At 41.1% G+C, this 16,950-nt stretch overlaps 1 protein-coding gene across 21 annotated transcripts in view; it reads right to left on the bottom strand.

The window, feature by feature from the left end:
* Window positions 1–15,857, bottom strand: part of timm29 (translocase of inner mitochondrial membrane 29) — a 47,948-nt gene extending 32,091 nt beyond the window's left edge. For 16 of the 21 annotated variants that reach the window (XM_061845147.1, XM_061845148.1, XM_061845150.1 and 13 more), the window contains exon 1: window positions 7,989–14,119. Coding sequence is in view for 1 of the 21 variants with exons in the window: in XM_061845167.1 (XP_061701151.1) it covers window positions 7,989–8,094 (106 nt within the window). In the remaining 20 variants the exon portion in view is untranslated. Of the gene's footprint in view, window positions 1–7,525; window positions 7,951–7,988; window positions 14,120–15,726 lie in introns of those variants that run through there. The other 5 variants (XM_061845168.1, XM_061845166.1, XM_061845167.1 and 2 more) reach the window with 5 other exon arrangements.
* Between the last annotated feature and the right edge of the window lie 1,093 nt (window positions 15,858–16,950).

Below are 16,950 nucleotides of genomic sequence, written 5' to 3'. Positions count from 1 at the left end.
AGTGGCACAATACCTCAATTGAAGTGTAGTCATCTGGAAAAACTGATAAATATAACTGTGTCATCTGCATAGCTATGGTAGTCAAGATAAAAGTTTTGAAGAATTTGACCCAAGAGATCCAACAAGACCAAAATTGACAGCTTTCCTGAGTCACTATTCAACCATATATCATTTAGCACTTTGATAAGAACAGATTCTGTCCTGTGATGAGTTCGGAAACCTGATTGAAATTTGTCAGAAAGTCCATTTAAATTCAAGAAATTGCTGAGTTGATTAAAAATAACTTGAGAATCTTGGCTATGAACAGGAGATTTGAGATGGGTCTACAACTTGCTGACATGGAATCATCCAGTGCTCTGTTATTTAGAAGAGACTTAACAGCAGCTACTTTAAGAGCTTTGGGAAACTCGCCAGACTGAAGTGAGCAATTGATTATTTGCTGCAAATCAGGTGGAACTCACTTCACAATAGTTTTTAAAAACTCAGATGGTATTGAGTCGAGACAGCTCGTTGATGGTTTTAACTACTGAACAGTTTTCTCTCCAGTTTTTTGGTCAACTATTAAGTTCAGACAAGTTAATAAAGTTTTCTATGGGTGGTTTCAGATGTGAGATCATTCATTCTCTTTTCCGATTTTTGTTGACATTTGACCTGATGGATTGTATTTTTTCACTAAAATAACAGGCAAACACTGCATTTGTCAGGTGTTATGAATTCTAAATCTAGCCGATTCAGGGGGGTTGGGGGGGTGTTGTAAGCTTGTCAACCACAGCAAATTGAGGACAGATATTGTTGAAGTTCTTACAGATGATTTTAGAAAAGTATTGCTGCCTAGCTCTAACTCTTGGTTAAAATTACAAAGACACTAAGACTCTGTCGAGGTCATAGTCAATTTGGAGTTTAGTTTTTCTCCACTTGCGTTCCGCTTTCCTACACTGCGATTTAGATCTCTTTACCATCATTGCGCTCCTCCACGGTGTTCTAGGTCACCTCAGGATGGTCTTAGTTTTGACAGGTGCGACAGCATTCATTCCATTTGTGATTTTCAAGGTGAAATTGTCCAAATGTTTATCAACTGTCTCAGCATTCATAGTCTGTGGCACAGTCCCAGTCTCCATAAACTTAGTGGCAGTGCTCTCATTTATGTACCTCTTCCCAATAGAGATAGTTTTTCTGAACGTTTGGAAGAATGTGTAATTCAAAAAACACACAAAAACGGTCAGAAATAGCCATAATCTTAACGTCAGTCGATAGAATTTCAACATCCTTAGAGATGACCAGGTCTAAGATGTGACCTTGAGTGGGAGTTGGACACTTAATATGTTGAGAGAGGTCAAATGTGTTTAGTATTGCAGAAAGTTCTTTGGATGTTTTTTCCCATGTTATTGTCAACATGAATGTTAAAGTCCCCTGTCATTACAAAATTGTTATACTCTACAAATAACTGACAGCAGTTCTGAAAAATCCTCCATAAATTTTCCATTGTATCTTGGAGGTCTATAAATTATTAAAATGATAACCTTTGGGTCACCCTTAACTAAAAAACACAGATATTCAAAGGAGCTAAAATCGCCCAAAATAAATTTCTTTACATTGAAATAATGATTTAAAAAATAACAGCAAAACCACCACCTTTTCATCTAGTGGCCAACAGTCAGCTATGGATTTCCCTTAAACTTACGGAATAAAGCAAGTTGTGAACTTTCCCATAAAGTTGTGGACTTTCCCTAAGTTTAAGACACCTTTGGTGTCAATCTTTGTAGTCACAGGAACTTTCAAATCTTTTCAAGTCTACTTTTTGCTTAATTTTCTTCGGCAAACTCAAACATGTAACCCACATTTCTTGTTGGGTTATGAATAATATTTCATAAAAGGATGTGATAATTTATCATCTGATGTATTAATGTATGACCTGAATGAAAAGTTAAAACACAGAGAATACACATTGTATAGCATTAAACAAGCTGCAATTTTTTCATGTTTTTGCAAAAAAAAAAAAAAAAAAACAACCCAAAAAAAAAACAATTTCACATGGTTTTCTTGTTGTTTTGAGCATGCAGACAAACGAAATTAATAGGTAATTAAAAAATGTGTCATTTTCTCATTACCCACAGTCCAAGGAATGATTTAGTACCTAAAGTACATTATTTTAACCATTTAAAAAAAAAAAAAAAAATCTTGCCGGTCCCTATTATCAGACGTCGGGTCGCCGCGGGCAGGAGGACGTTTCCACCCCTAACTTCTGAGTTTAATAAAGTTGTTTGTCCTTAATCCATCAAAATGGTCTTGGCGTCATTGGAAATTTTATCTAAAGCTCTTCCAGGAGAAATAACCAACTACACCATCAAACCAATGAAAAAAATATTTTCCTTTCGGCTTGTCCGGTTTGGGGTCGCCACAGCGTGTCATCTTTTGCCATCTTAGCCTATCTCCTGCATCTTCCTCTCAAACCCCAACTGCCCTCATGTCTTCCCTCACCACATCCATAAACCTTCTCTTTGGTCTTCCTCTCGCCCTTTTGCCTGGCAGCTCCATCCTCAGCACCCTACCACCAATATACTCACTCTCTCGCCTCTGAACATATCCAAACTATCGAAGTCTGCTCTCTCGAACCTTGTCAGCAAAACATCCAACTTTGGCTGTCCCTCTAATTAGCTCATTTCTAATCCTATCCAACCTGGTCACTCCGAGCGAGAACCTCAACATCTTCATTTCTCCCACCTCCAGTTCTGCTTCCTGTTTTTTCTTCAGTGCCACTGTCTCTAATCCGTACATCATGGCCGGCCTCACCACTGTTTTGTAAACTTTGCCCTTCATTCTAGCAGAGACTCTTCTGTCACATAACACACCAGACACCTTTCGCCACTGTTCCAACCTGCTTGGACGCGTTTCGTCACTTCCTGACCACACTCACCATTGCTCTGGATTGTTGACCCTAAATATTTGAAGTCGTCCACCCTTGCTATCTCTTCTCCCTGTAGCCTCACTCTTCCCCCTTCACTTTTCTCATTCACGCACACATATTTTGTTTTACTTTGGCTAATCTACATTCCTCTCCTTTCCAGTGCATGTCTCCATCTTTCTAATTGTTCCTCTGCATGCTCCCTGCTTTCACTGCATATCACAATATCATCTGCGGACATCATGGTCCAAGGGGATTCCAGTCTAACCTCATCTGTCAGCCTATTCATTACCACTGCAAACAGGAAGGGGATCAGAGCTGATCCCTGATGCAGTCCCACCTCCACCTTAAATTCCTCTGGCACACCTAAGACACACCTTACCATTGTTCTGTTGCCATCATACATGTCCTGTACTATTTTAACATACTTCTCTGCCACACCAAACTTACGCATGCAGTACCACAGTTCCTCTCTTGGTACTCTGTCATAGGCTTTCTCTAGATCCACAAAGACACAATGTAGCTCCTTCTGACCTTCTCTGTACTTTTCCGCGAGCATCCACAAGGCAAATAATGCATCTGTGGTACTTTTTCTAGGCATGAAATCATACTGTTGCTCGCAGATACTTACTTCTGTCCTGAGTCTAGCCTCCACTACTCTTTCCCATAACTTCATTGTGTGGCTCATCAACTTTATTCCTCTATAATTCCCACAGCTCTGAACATCCCCTTTGTTCTTAAAAATGGGAACTTGAACACTTTTCCTCCATTCTTCAGGCATCTTTTCGCACGCTAGTATTCTGTTGAATAAGTTGGTCAAAAACTCTACAGCCATCTCTCCAAATTGCTTCCATACCTCTACCGGTATGTCATCAGGACCAACTGCCTTTCCATTTTTCATCCTTTGTAGTGCCTTTCTGACTTCCCCCTTAGTAATCATTGCCACTTCCTCGTCCTTCACACTTGCCTCTTCAACTCTTCCTTCTCTCTCATTTTCTTCATTCATCAACTTCTCAAAGTATTCTTTCCATCTATTCAGCACACTACCGGCACCAGTCAACACATTTTCATCTCTGTCCTTAATCACCCTTACCTGCTGCACATCCTTCCCATCTCTATCTCTCTGTCTAGCCAACCTGTAGCGATCCTTTTCTCCTTCTTTCGTGTCCAACCTGGTGTACCTGTCTTGATATGCCTCTTGTTTAGCCTTTGCCACCTCTACCTTTGCCCTACGTCGCATCTCAATGTACTCCTTTCGCCTCTCCTCAGTCCTCTCAGTATCCCATTTCTTCTTCGCCAATATCTTTCCTTGTATGACTCCCAGTATTTTGGGGTTCCACCACCAAGCCTCCTTCTCCCCTTTCCTACCAAAAGACACACCAAGTACTCTCCTGCCTGTCTCTCTGATTACCTTGGCTGTCGTTGTCCAGTCTTCCGGGAGCTTCTGTTGTCCATCGAGAGCCTGTCTTACCTCTTTCAGAAAGGCCGCACAACATTCTTCCTTTCTCAGCTTCCACCACATGGTTCTCTGCTCTACCTTTGTCTTCTTAATCTTCCTACCCACCACCAGAGTCATCCTACACACTACCATCCTATGCTGTCGAGCTACACTCTCCCCTACCACTACTTTACAGTCAGTAACCTCCTTCAGATTAAATCGTCTGCACAAATATAATCCACCTGCATGCTTCTACCTGCGCTCCTGTAGGTCACTATATGTTCCTCCCTCTTCTGGAAACAAGTGTTCATTCCAGCCATCTCCATCCTTTTTGCAAAGTCCACCACCATCTGTCCCTCAAAGTTCCTTTCCTGGATGCCGTACTTACCCATCACTTCTTCATCACCCCAGTTTCCTTAACCAATATGTCCATTACAATCTGCACCAATCACAACTCTCTCGCTGTCTGGGATGCTCAGAACTACTTCATCCAGTTCCTTCCAGAATTTCTCTTTCAACTCTTGGTCACATCCTACTTGTGGGGCATAGCCGCTAACCACATTATAGATAACACCCTCAATTTCAAATTTTAGTCTCATCACTCGATCTGATACTCTTTTCACCTCCAAGACATTCTTAGCCAGCTCTTCTTTTAAAATAACCTTCTCCATTTTTCTTCCCATCTACTCCGTGGTAAAATAATTTAAACCCTGCAGCCAAGCTTCTAGCCTTACTACCTTTCCAGTTGCTCTCCTCGATGCACAATACAACATCCTTTCTCCTAATCATCATGTCAACCAAGTCCTGAGCTTTTCCTGTCATAGTCCCAACATTCAAAGCCCCTGCACTCAGTTGTAGGCTCTGTGCATTCCTCTTTTTCTTCTGACGATGGATCCAGTTTCCTCCTCTTCTTTGTCTTCGACCCACTGTAGCTGAATTTCCACCGACGCTCAAAATAATAAATGTAAAAAAATAATGACTGTTTTCGACCACATCCGCAGCACCTGGCCATGTCGGATGGGTTCACTCTACTGATGCTCCGTTCACTCTTTCCATACTGACGTCATGTCGACCATGTTTTTTTAATTTACAATGCCATTTTGGATGGCAAGATTGTGTCTACATATCATGGCTAGGAAGCGCTAAGTGTATACTGTAATGTTTTAGCTACATTTTTTATCTTTTATCTTAAGTCCTTTCACAAACGTAGACTGCAACTAGAAGTGATTGAGGCACTTGTGCTGGCGTGAGGAATAATATGAAGAAGCCAGATGTGAAATTGAGAACATTGTGTCAAAGTCAGCGGGGAGCGACGAGACAGAACTATAAGGAAGTGAGCTAGAGAGGTTGGCGGGGGAAAAGTTAAATAAATATCACCCACGTTAAAAAGTACAGTTCGACTCAGGTCTACATTATTCAATAATATGACAGCAATATCATAACATGGTGTCAGAGTGATGATAGTAAAACTACAAACGCACGTGGGGCACGAGGTGGGGGTGGGGGGACGAACAAGGACGATGACGAATTGACCACGACAGTGTAGGTTCGGTGTTCCAAGACAGAGGATGGACTGGGACTCATGTAATTTACCAGATGCGCAGCGGCGATTCAAGCAACATACCAAGCTCATGTTCACAGGACCGGTTAAAAACAGAGCTGAAGAGGAAAAGTGCAGTTCCTGCTGCTGTGGATCGGCGATAAAGGATGGGACTGGAAACGAAGATAAGTTGCTAAAAACGCATTACGAAACATTCTCTGATTACCTCACTCCGAAATCAAACCCCATATTTCCTAGATAAGTTTCATGAGAAGGCGCTGGGTAACTGTGAGTCATTTGAGCACTTTGTGACAGAACTCAAGCTGTTGGGTAAAGACTAACTACACACACAGCAATGAGATGGTCAGAGACCGCATACTTTTTGACTACCAACTCACCGCGTGTGCGCGAAAAGTTACTCAGCCAGCGGCTGGCGTGCACGCCCGAAAAAAAGTGATCACCATAGCCCGCTCCCACGAGTTAACAAAAGTCCAGCTAAAGACTATGGCTAGCGACAGCCACAAGGTGCACGTTATCCACTGCAAACCTGGAAAGTAAAGTTTAATTGCAGGTGTTAGTAGGCATATTGACGCCTAAAGACCTCCGTAAATATATGTAACAAGTGTGGCGGATACCACAGTAAATTAGCTGAATGCCCAACAAAAGGTAAACATTGCCTAAAGTGTCAGACCCCTTTTTCTGTCTGTTCTAAAACCATAAGCCACACAAAGAAATACTATGATGAAAAGGCCGTAACACACTTATAAGCAAGCCAATATTCACAGTAAGATCACTGAAAAATGCAAGTTGCATTGTAGTTTTGCCATCCAGTGGGCATTGTAAACAAGTCATGTGACTCCTGACGTCACATTAAAAGTATTCTTTTGAATACAGACCGGAGTTACACAAATGTTCGTACAACTGTTAAAAGTGAAGGATGATGGCTAAAAAGACTTTGAAAAGTTATCGGGGCTCATTACGTGTTGTTTCAAGAAACCGTTACAAGAAGTGTGCTTTGATCGACAATATCGACCCATTTGCCTTGGAGAAACAAATAGAGCACACAAATGTGGGCGTCGGTAACCTATCAAGACAACTATCTCCTCTTCTCAACAAGCGCTTATACCATGGACCAACTAAAGCATGACAAAGGTCTGGAGCCCTACAACCAATTCATCAGTGGCTGGGTTCGTGATGCGGCAGTACCCATTGTAAGCAACCTGTCTCTCCACACTGCTACGGTTAGTGTACCTCACAATGCAATTTGAACATGTACCACGTGATTAGATAGCGTTGTGTTCAATTATGTTGATTATACCAACAAAAGAGGTGTAGTCTATTATTTTCGTTTTTGTTACCGAAAGGGAGCGAGAGAGAGGTTCGACCGGGACGAGTCCCAAGTGGAGCTCGCACCTCTTTCTCCGCTTCCATGAAATTTTCAACTCAACTCACGAAACAGTTAGGGGTGCGGTAACTCGTTTTTGCAAACGTACTATAATAAAACAGAAAATATAGATTTTGGAGACATGCATAGCGTTCACTCAGAAGTATTATGGAGGCCATTGGTGCTAAAGAATACTTCTCCTTCACAGAACGTAGTTATTGCTAAGTATGTGTGAAATTCTAAAATGTATCCAATAGTTACCAAGAACAAAATGGTCCGAGCAAACGCTGAAATACGGGAATGACTTGGCTGCTAGATCGGCTCAGCTAATCAGAGAAAGCCACTGGTTCTTGATCACAGCTGGCAGTCGAAAGAAAGACGCTTTACAACGCGCACTTTCGTTTGAACAACAGATAACATAGCAGTGTGCCCCCATTCATACGGCTTTCTTAAGTGATTACTGCTTAGTCACGGTTTGTTTACTCGAATTCACCAAACCAAAATGGGGACCGCGTTCTCAACCTGAAGGTTGTGACGTCAGTCGAAAACTGTCTCTTGCGAACGTACCGAGAAGTATGCGCTTCAATTTCAGGATATTTCGATGCATAAGCCGTGAACGGTAAAAAACAGAAAGCTCCGTATTATCACACGAGTAGGCACCTGAAATGCCACCTTATGGGAGTTAAAACAAAACACGGATTTCTTGGCATACGCAGTTTCTCACCTGCTTTGGTATTTTTCAGTTTTTCCCAGCGACTCTTTGAGTGACAAGAGAATGGAATTTCTCCAACGGTACTAAACATCCTCCTGGCAATCAAACGTAACGCCATAGCCGGTAGAAATCTTCAGACTACCAGACTTGCAGAAATAAAAAGTCAAATGGGTTGGCTGGAACTCAACACCACGCATGTGTACACTAATGTATCCGCCATCACCACCTTCTAATTTTCTTCTTCTTCGTTGGTAGGTGGTATTAAACGCTCAAGATACATTCCCGCCATCTACTGTTCTGGAGCGTGGATTATGTACAGTACTTAGGGGGGAGGGAGGAAAAACCCAATAAACTTTAAAATTGATTCAATTTTTCGAACTGATTTCATTTAAAAACAAACAGGATGTCAATATTATGGTCAGGTATGTTGTACGCAGGGAGCTTTTGTAATAGTTCCTGGAGAACTTATTGTATTTAGCTTTATCCAGTTATGTTTATTTTCGGTTAGGTCACTCTGCTTTGCTTCACACTTCTTTATTAACTGACCCGGGAACGGAACAATACAGAAAAAACATACATATATAGTGGTCAGGGTAACAATGCAGAGTACACATAACACATGACATTTTTACCCCCACTTGGCCTAAGCTTAATGTGGTATGTAAATAAAACAATGACAAAAATTATACAAATTTCTTGCACATTAAGTGCCAAACAAATATCGTGCAAACGTCTTCAGTTTTAGCTTGGAGGCTGGTTTTGTTATCAAGTCAGCAATCATATTGTCACTGGAGCAATATTTTAGACAAATCTTCCCCTTATTGAGTTTCATGTATGAAATCATATTTTATATCAATATGTTTTCACTTTTGTCAGTTAACTAGGTTCCTGCCTAGTGCAATAGCTCCTTGGTTGTGATCAAATACCTTGGTTTTAGCATATTGAGATTGATCAATTCCTTTGAGCATCTGTTGTAAGTACATGCACTCCTGTATAGCTGATGCTAAAGCCATGTATTCTGCCTCGCGGGTAGATAGTGCTACAGTCATTTGTTTTCTGCTTTTCCACAATATAAAAGAGCTTCTCTTACTCAAACTGACACAGTAGCTTGTGGTGCTACGTCGGTCTGCGGCCTCGAATGCCCACTCTGCATCACTACGGACTATCAGGCCCAGGGCATCTGTGCTCTCCCTTTTGAAACATAATGCAGTGTGTTGTGTCTTTAAGATACCTGAAAACATGCTTCACCGTGTTCCAATGTTCTTCACTTGTTTTTCCAAGATATTAAGTTTGCTAACCATGAAACTTAAAGTGCCACTGACATCTAAAAACAAAATTTAGTTTTTAACCAAAAATAATCATGTGGAATGGACCCATCCGTTTTTTCACAGCAAATCACAATGTTGCCGTATATCGTTTTTTTCATCTCCCACCATGGAAAGTGTCTCTAGGATTTTGTGTTGAGGAAGAACCAGGAAGTCATGTTATTTTGCAGTAGTAGGGTCGAGTCTCTATACCTATTGTACCGGCAAGCAGTTACCTGTTTTTTTTTTTCTGCGTGTTAGCCAAAAATCAGGCTCATTGTATTGCTGGATTTTGCTCGAACACTTGGGAAGATGGATTACTCTTCACATGTTTCTGTCATGATCCTGCCGGTCCAGCCCTGGCTGCGTGGGTGCCCGCGCTGATTGGGAGGCACACACCTGCGCTTCATGCTGGCTGATTGGCCCCAGTGTATATAGGACCATGGGGACGACTGGTCCGGGCGAGATCGTTGCGGGTCATGCCCCGTTCCAGCACTCCCGTATCTCTGATCGTATTCCCGTGTGCACCGACCACCGACCAATCCCCTAAGCCTGACTTCTTTGATACTCCTGCCTGCTTTGATCGATCTCCCGTGTACCGACTCCTGTCTGCCCGCTGATCTGCTCCCTACGACTGACGCCCTGACTATCGCTGCTGCACTTGACTGCCTGTCAGATCCCCGACCGTGGAACAATAAACGTTTAATAATAATTAATACGGGAAGAATTACCTCTGCGTCTCCCGAGTACTCCTGCAATTAGGTCCTACCTCCGTTCCGATGGGTCGTGACAGTTTCCAAAAGACTCCTTAGAGGTTTGTCGTGAAAAATAGATTGCACAGGTGCCAAGGACAAGAGTTTTGTGGGTTCTAAATGACAGGTAAGTGTGTTTTGAGCTGTTAAAAAAAAATAGTAGTTGGGAGGGGGACTAATTTATCTCACACTTCATAGCATATGTTACGTGATAATTTAGAATAAATCCCCATGGTCAAACCAATAAAATATAACAAAGCACTTGTATTGCGTTTAGACAATTTAATCACACACAATATAATACAAGACAAACCAGTAACAAATTAAAAGTATAAAAAGTTTAGTAATGTGTAACACGAGCTAACTAGCCAAACGACGTATAGTCACCAAACTCAAACACGGTATTTTCAGCAAATGTTCCAGGAATGTGTGGTTTCCGTGTACTTGTCCGAAAGCAGCAGTATTATTAAAAAGCTCCGTCCGCATCGGATGACGTAATCCTTCTCTCAGAACGTAACAAAAGATCCGTGTCATTTCGCCAGTGGCTGGCGTTAGCCCCAACACAGAGGTAGATCGGGATGGGGGGGGGGTGGTTTGGCCTCGTGGGGGGAGGAGAAAGTGACTAGGCACCCCTGAAGTAGTTACTTCACCCGACATAGGTCCTCCTGAGTATGCAACATACACGAGAGTTGTAAGACTTGTAAAAGAGTTAAGAAATCAAACAATTATAGGCCTGTCATTTTGAATATTTCATCGGGTTCCTCGTCAGTCAGTCGGGAGTCTGTTGTTAGTTAGAAGTGATCTGCATATCTAAATATGGCTCGAAACGATCGGGGAATATGGCCCTGGTCACTTCACTCAATTATGATATGTTCTCTTCTTCGAAAAAGAGCTTCAGTCTCAGAAGGGGCGTCAGAAAAATCCAAAAATCTCTCTCGTTCATCTCCCACAGCAGGTGGCACAGCGTGTTTTCAATGGTGACTCTCCCAGTGTGACATCTGAAAATGACGTTGCAGGCAATATGGCCACCATTGTGATGTCGAGTGAGACTTCCGCAACTTCGTGCATTAATGACACGCTCTCCGCTCATTGTTTATTTTGTATAGACACTGAAGTGAATAATATATGTAGTTTTCAAAACAATATCTATTCTAAAATGTATATTTGGGTGTCAGTTGCACTTTAAGTCTGGAATCGTACAAGTGGTCAAATACATCAAACTTCCGACAGCCTCTCTATACACTCTTGGCTCTTCCAATCTTTTAGCATCATCACTGTATTCAAGTTTAGACTCGTATGGGGTCTCTCGAGGTCTACAATCTTGCATACCAAATCTGAGAATTTTGTTGACATATTTCTCGAATTATAGTATCTTGATCATCTGACTATTTGAATTTTAAACCTTTCAGTGAGCATCCTTTTAACACTTTTCTCCTCAGTATTAACAGCGATAACATTATCATGAACCCACACAATCAGAATAACTTTTTCATTTTGTCTTTCCCTTAAGTGTAGACAGTTATCGTTAAGATTTTGATTAAAACAATTTTCAGACAGAATAAGGGTTCATACTCTGTCTGACCAAAAAAATTTACGGGCTTTTTAGGGGCATTCTTTGGGGCTGACACGAAAAATTTAGGGCCATCGTGGGAAATCAAGAGTAAGGAAAAAAGACTCACCCAATGGTGCCATCAACCGTTCTTGGTTCATCAAATGTTCTAGTATCTCAGTACCTGTGACAGTGATCACCTGTCGCCCCTTGTGGTAGTTCTCATTGATATGACCATTGTCAACGTCTTCACATAACAGTATACAGAAACAGATTCTAACTACAATTGCAACGATATACACAAATGTCTTCTACTGATGTCTGTTTCAGCACCCCTACTCTAGCTCCTTGAGACTACCCAGTGCCTCCTCTATTTGTTGCAGCAGAGGTGCCAAAGTGGCTCTCTTGTCCTTTGCGCTGCCTCTGAGTGCATTGGCGTCGGTGATAAACCTCAGATTCTTCTTTTCTTCTGCCTCCTCACACAGCCTGTCAGCCTTCTCAATAAGCGTTGATATGTCAGTCTCCATTCTGTCTTTTTAGGCTTTGAGGCAGTAGAGATGAAAAGTGGGTAGCGATGCCAAATGTAGCCAGGTACAAAGTCTTCCTTTCCCCACAGTGGTAGTTTTTAGCAATGTCACTGTCTGGGAACATGACTGCAAACACTTTTGAATTATTTTCACAAGATTTGTAACTGTAATGGCTGCAGATCACTTTTAAAGTCCACACGATCTCTGCCTTTACGAGTCCGTCTATGTGTATTGAACTCCGTTCATAAAGCCTGACTTCTGGCTGGTTGAAGTCGATGGCTGGACAACTGTAGGTGCGGATTAGGGATTGCAACCGGTTACAAATAACCGGTTATAACCGTTTTTTGTTTTTTTAAAACCGAAACCGTAATCGGGCTTTCGAAATCGGTTCAAATTTCCAATCATTTCTTCCGGTTTCGGTAAACCACATGGCGCTATTTTTTCAACATCATTTCCACTTTTTTCAGGTTTTGCTGTTAAGAGTAAAGTTGGACTCAAAAGGACATTCACTTAAATCAAAGAAACATCAAACATGGCATCGAGGAAACGCTCGGTTTACTTTCATGTCCTTTCTGAAAGTCCGAAAGAAGAATGTCAACATTAAAACATTTTTATAAAAAAAAAAATGAAAATTTCACTTACATGAGTGCGTTGTTGAAAGCCACATTCAACAAGGTTGTTTGTCAATATTGTATACAAACTACCCCATTACCGCGGAGTAAATTAACAATCGATGGTGTAGCGCCGGAGAAAAGGAGTCGGAGGCAGAGTGTCGGACACAGCAACAAAACTTGTTTCATTGCCAGACATCAAAACACTACTTGCATAACGGGGGGAACTCTGTGAACTCGTCACTCCGGAAGAGCAACAACAAAAACAGTCCGTGCGGAACCCTGCACCCCAACTCGAGGTCCCGCGGGTCAATTTTGTAAACACCACTATGGTACCAGTTTTTTGCTACAGCTGTTCAGTTAAAAGGGGTTATTAAAGTAAGCGTTTTTTTGCGATCCCTAGTGCACATGCCCTGCTAGTACCACTGCCTGAAGTTGATGCTTCACTATCTTGATATTTTAGAAACAGATCCATTCCAACGGAAGATGAGAGTCTTCGCCAAATCAGCGTGTCTCCTGTTTTTCCGGTGCGACTCCAGCGCTTTGACGCCCATCTTTTCAAGCTGGTAACTCTGCTTGCACAGATGGCAGTAAAACATGTGCCGATCTTTTGGCTCTCGACGAACCCAGCTCCCAAACTCCTTACTTTCAACCCAAGCTTCTTGAAAAATGCACTCCCCCGTGATACAAGTTGGCTCGATGAAGGAAGATAAAAGATTTTTTTAGGGAGAATTTTGGAGGTTTAGGTCCTCCCTTTGATATTTCTTTTAATGTAAGGTCTTTTTAGGGGCTTGACCGGTTTTCGCGAATTTTAAGGACTTTTAGGAGCTCCTAAATGCACCTTCGAAAATTTAGGGGTTTTTAGGGACTTTTAGGGCCGCGTGCGAACCCTGCAGATATGCATGTAACAGAGTATTCCAGTTCATGCCTGCCTAATGAAGGTCATACAGGCTTCTGCAATTTACACACCAACCTTTCCCCTGATTTTGACTTTTTCCTCATAGACTTCAGGCTCTTGTAAGTACACCTTGCAATCAATTGGTGCATGCAGAAATACAGTTTTCACATTCATTTGATGTAGAATTAAACCTTCTTGTGCTGCCTTCTACATGACAGTGGTAATGTCAGCTGTAGGTGAGAAAGTTTCCTGTCAGGTGTACCAATTAGACATTCATTAAACTGGGAAAAAAAGGAAGCAAAGACACCAGTTCAAGTCTCGTGAGGAGAGAGAAGAGGAACTGTCTTGTACAATTCACCACTGCATTCTCTGATTATCCTCTCCTCAGCACCTCAATTTATTTAGTTTCAAGATGCCCCTAATTTACATGGATGTTACAAAAAGGAGACGGCAAGCAAAACATAGATGGAAGCAAAGTGTACTTGTTTGTTCATGTGTTTTTATCTGTTATTTTAACAGGTTTACTATATATATATATATATATATATATATATATATATATATATATATATATATATTATATATATAGTTTTGTGTATGTTGAGCTGGCTAGCAAAGCCATATTGTTACCCTTAAATTTAGATGTTTTTTTTGTAGGACATTGGCTTTCTACGAACTTCTAGTTATTTTTTTCACCTGTTCTGTATCAACTATTTTGCTATTTGTTTTACCGCTGTTGGAGTCAGTGGTTCACCTTGGGTGACTATACTGACTTCCCCCTGAACAGGGTGACAATTACTTTCTGTTTGAAGTAATTCTCAAGCTTCTACCACAAGTGTTCGTTTGGTGGGTGAATCCGCACCGGATTAGAAAGATTGATTAGGCTGGGTAGGTAATTGCTTTAAGAGTAGTTTCTATTGATAGATAAGTTTTTTTTTTTTTGCATGTGAGTGTTCTTGACACTATACAAGACAACCTTTTGATGGATGAAGTTTGTTCTTGTTGGGTGTGGTTTGCTGATATTATGTGTCCCCCAACCTTGAAGTTTGTAGTTGGGACATTTTCCCAGGGTTAAACATGTAACTGATCACCTCATGTTTCCCTTGATACTTTGTTGGATATTTTTCAATCGTGGTTGAGCTGGGTTGTGTATAAGGGGAATTACACAGTGACACCTGGGAAGACTGTGTGTGAATTTTCATCAAACCCATATGTAAGAAATTACAGGTCATGTTGATACTATAGCGCAAAACAGTGGGGGTGAATGTAATTGTGATGTTGTGGGCTATAATGGGAAAAAAGTGTGGAAGCGCACTCTTATTGTGAAGGGCAGCACGTTCTCTGGCATTTATTTTTCGGTTTTTCCAACACAATTAATGGTATAACGAATTGGGTGTTTAAAAATGTTTATTGTAAGGGGGAAAATGCCATTGAAGTGTTGGTGGAAGATCTGAGAAACAGGAATAGGCTGCTTGTTTTATGTGGAAGTCACACTCATCAGGTGGCTGGACGAGATCACTTCCTGTTGTGTTTTTGGCTTCTAAATGAAAGGTAAGCATTTTGGTCTCCTCCACATATTTTCATTGGTTTGTTGTAAAAGGTGAATATAAATTACGTTAAAACGTTTGCAAAGCGAGTGTAGTCACAGAGGCGCAGTGTTGACTGTTTCATTAATTTCAAACAAACTCGCTAGCTGGAGAAGGGGAGATGTCAAGGTCTGTGTGGTGACCATGTCTTTAATGTTGCAGAGCTTTGCGCATCTTTGTGAAGTTTTATAATACAGGTATGTGAGTTTATGCAATTGTTTAATATATTCTTGTCATCTGTTGCGATGTAAATCATGTTCTTTGTTTTTGTGATATTTTACCTTCCTCTTGTGTTTCTGGCTTCAAAGTGTAAAAGCTTTAAGGATCTTTGTGAAGAGAACTCTGTAAACATTTGTGAATGTGTCTCCTTTATAATACAGAGAGAGGATTAAACCAAGTTGAAACCAGCCAAAGTGTGTGTCTTCTCATTCATCTTACAAAAAAATACACAATGCAGAGTTTGACCCACTACACACGCGGCAGGCCAAGGACACAATCACAAAGAAGATTTGTCTGTGCTCACCAGGCGGAGGGAATCAGAGCTCCACAGTAAAGGTCTCTGCAGCGAAGGCCAGGCTCTGTGGGAGAGGACGGAGTGAAGAAATGAACGGTGGCAACCGTCGCTGGGCACCGTGGCAGGATCCCGGACCACCCTGTTTGGGAGTGTGGGATGAGGCCCACCTAGTCATCTCATATATACTTAATCTATGCAGTATCTCATGAATTTCAAATAACAAATCTGATCTACTTTGTGACTATGTTACTTAAGGACCATAATGAATCTGAACACATTACAATCAGTTTTATCCTGTTTTCTTCAACAATTTGTACTGCAATCATGATTAGAAGTAATTCCACTGCATATAATGATCGTGATCTGATGTCTGTCCCTGGGAATGGCTGAAGAACCTTCACAGTAGGATGCTGTTTGTCTTTATTGAATCCGAGTCCATAAATAATCATATGAAGGAACCAGATTGCAGCTTAAAAACTTCACTGCGGCATCTTAAAAACGTCGCTGTGACACAGTAAAAAAGTTTCTACCTAAAAAAGATACAGGTCCTCCACTCTGCTTCATCTAACAGTTGAACAGGACAAAAAAAAAAAGGAAAGGTGCAGAAAGCATTTTATATCCACTGTTGAAGCCACCTTATTAGGTGATCTTTCGCAATTTTGTCGATTTAACAAAAAACAGGAAGTTGACGCAATGATTTGCTTTCCCAGTGGCTGGATTGGCCCCTCGGGCCACAAATTGGGCACCTGTGATGTAGGTTAGGGACTACGTGATATTGCAAAATATATGAAATTTTAATCCATTACAGTACAAAGAGAAAATATGTTATTTAATTAGTTACTCTTAGAAATTTCCATGATTGGAATGTTACATTTTAAAAAATAGCTACAGAATTTTTTTTTTTCCCCCACATCATTTCCTCCTTTGAAAGCCATCAATTGTTTTTGCCTCACTCTAGTCATGCCATTTTGATGTCGGCTCAAAAATGAGGTAAACATCAAAGGTGGTGCTAAGAGTTTAAGGTTTTAAAAATTAAAAGTAAACAATAATGACAGACTTTAAACATAAAAAACATTGACTTAACACTTTCCTTTTTTTATGCCCATAAATTTTCAATGGGATTCAGATGAGGGCTTTGTGATGGCTACTCCAAGACACTGACTTTGTTATCCTCAAGCCACTTTTTTAAAACCATTTTGGCAGTATACCTCAGGTCATTGTCAATTTTAAAAC

Source organism: Syngnathoides biaculeatus, chromosome 16, assembly GCF_019802595.1.
Source record: "Syngnathoides biaculeatus isolate LvHL_M chromosome 16, ASM1980259v1, whole genome shotgun sequence".
Lineage (NCBI taxonomy): Eukaryota > Metazoa > Chordata > Actinopteri > Syngnathiformes > Syngnathidae > Syngnathoides > Syngnathoides biaculeatus.
Note: the sequence above shows the minus strand (reverse complement) of the source record. Positions and strands in the feature narration are given on the sequence as shown.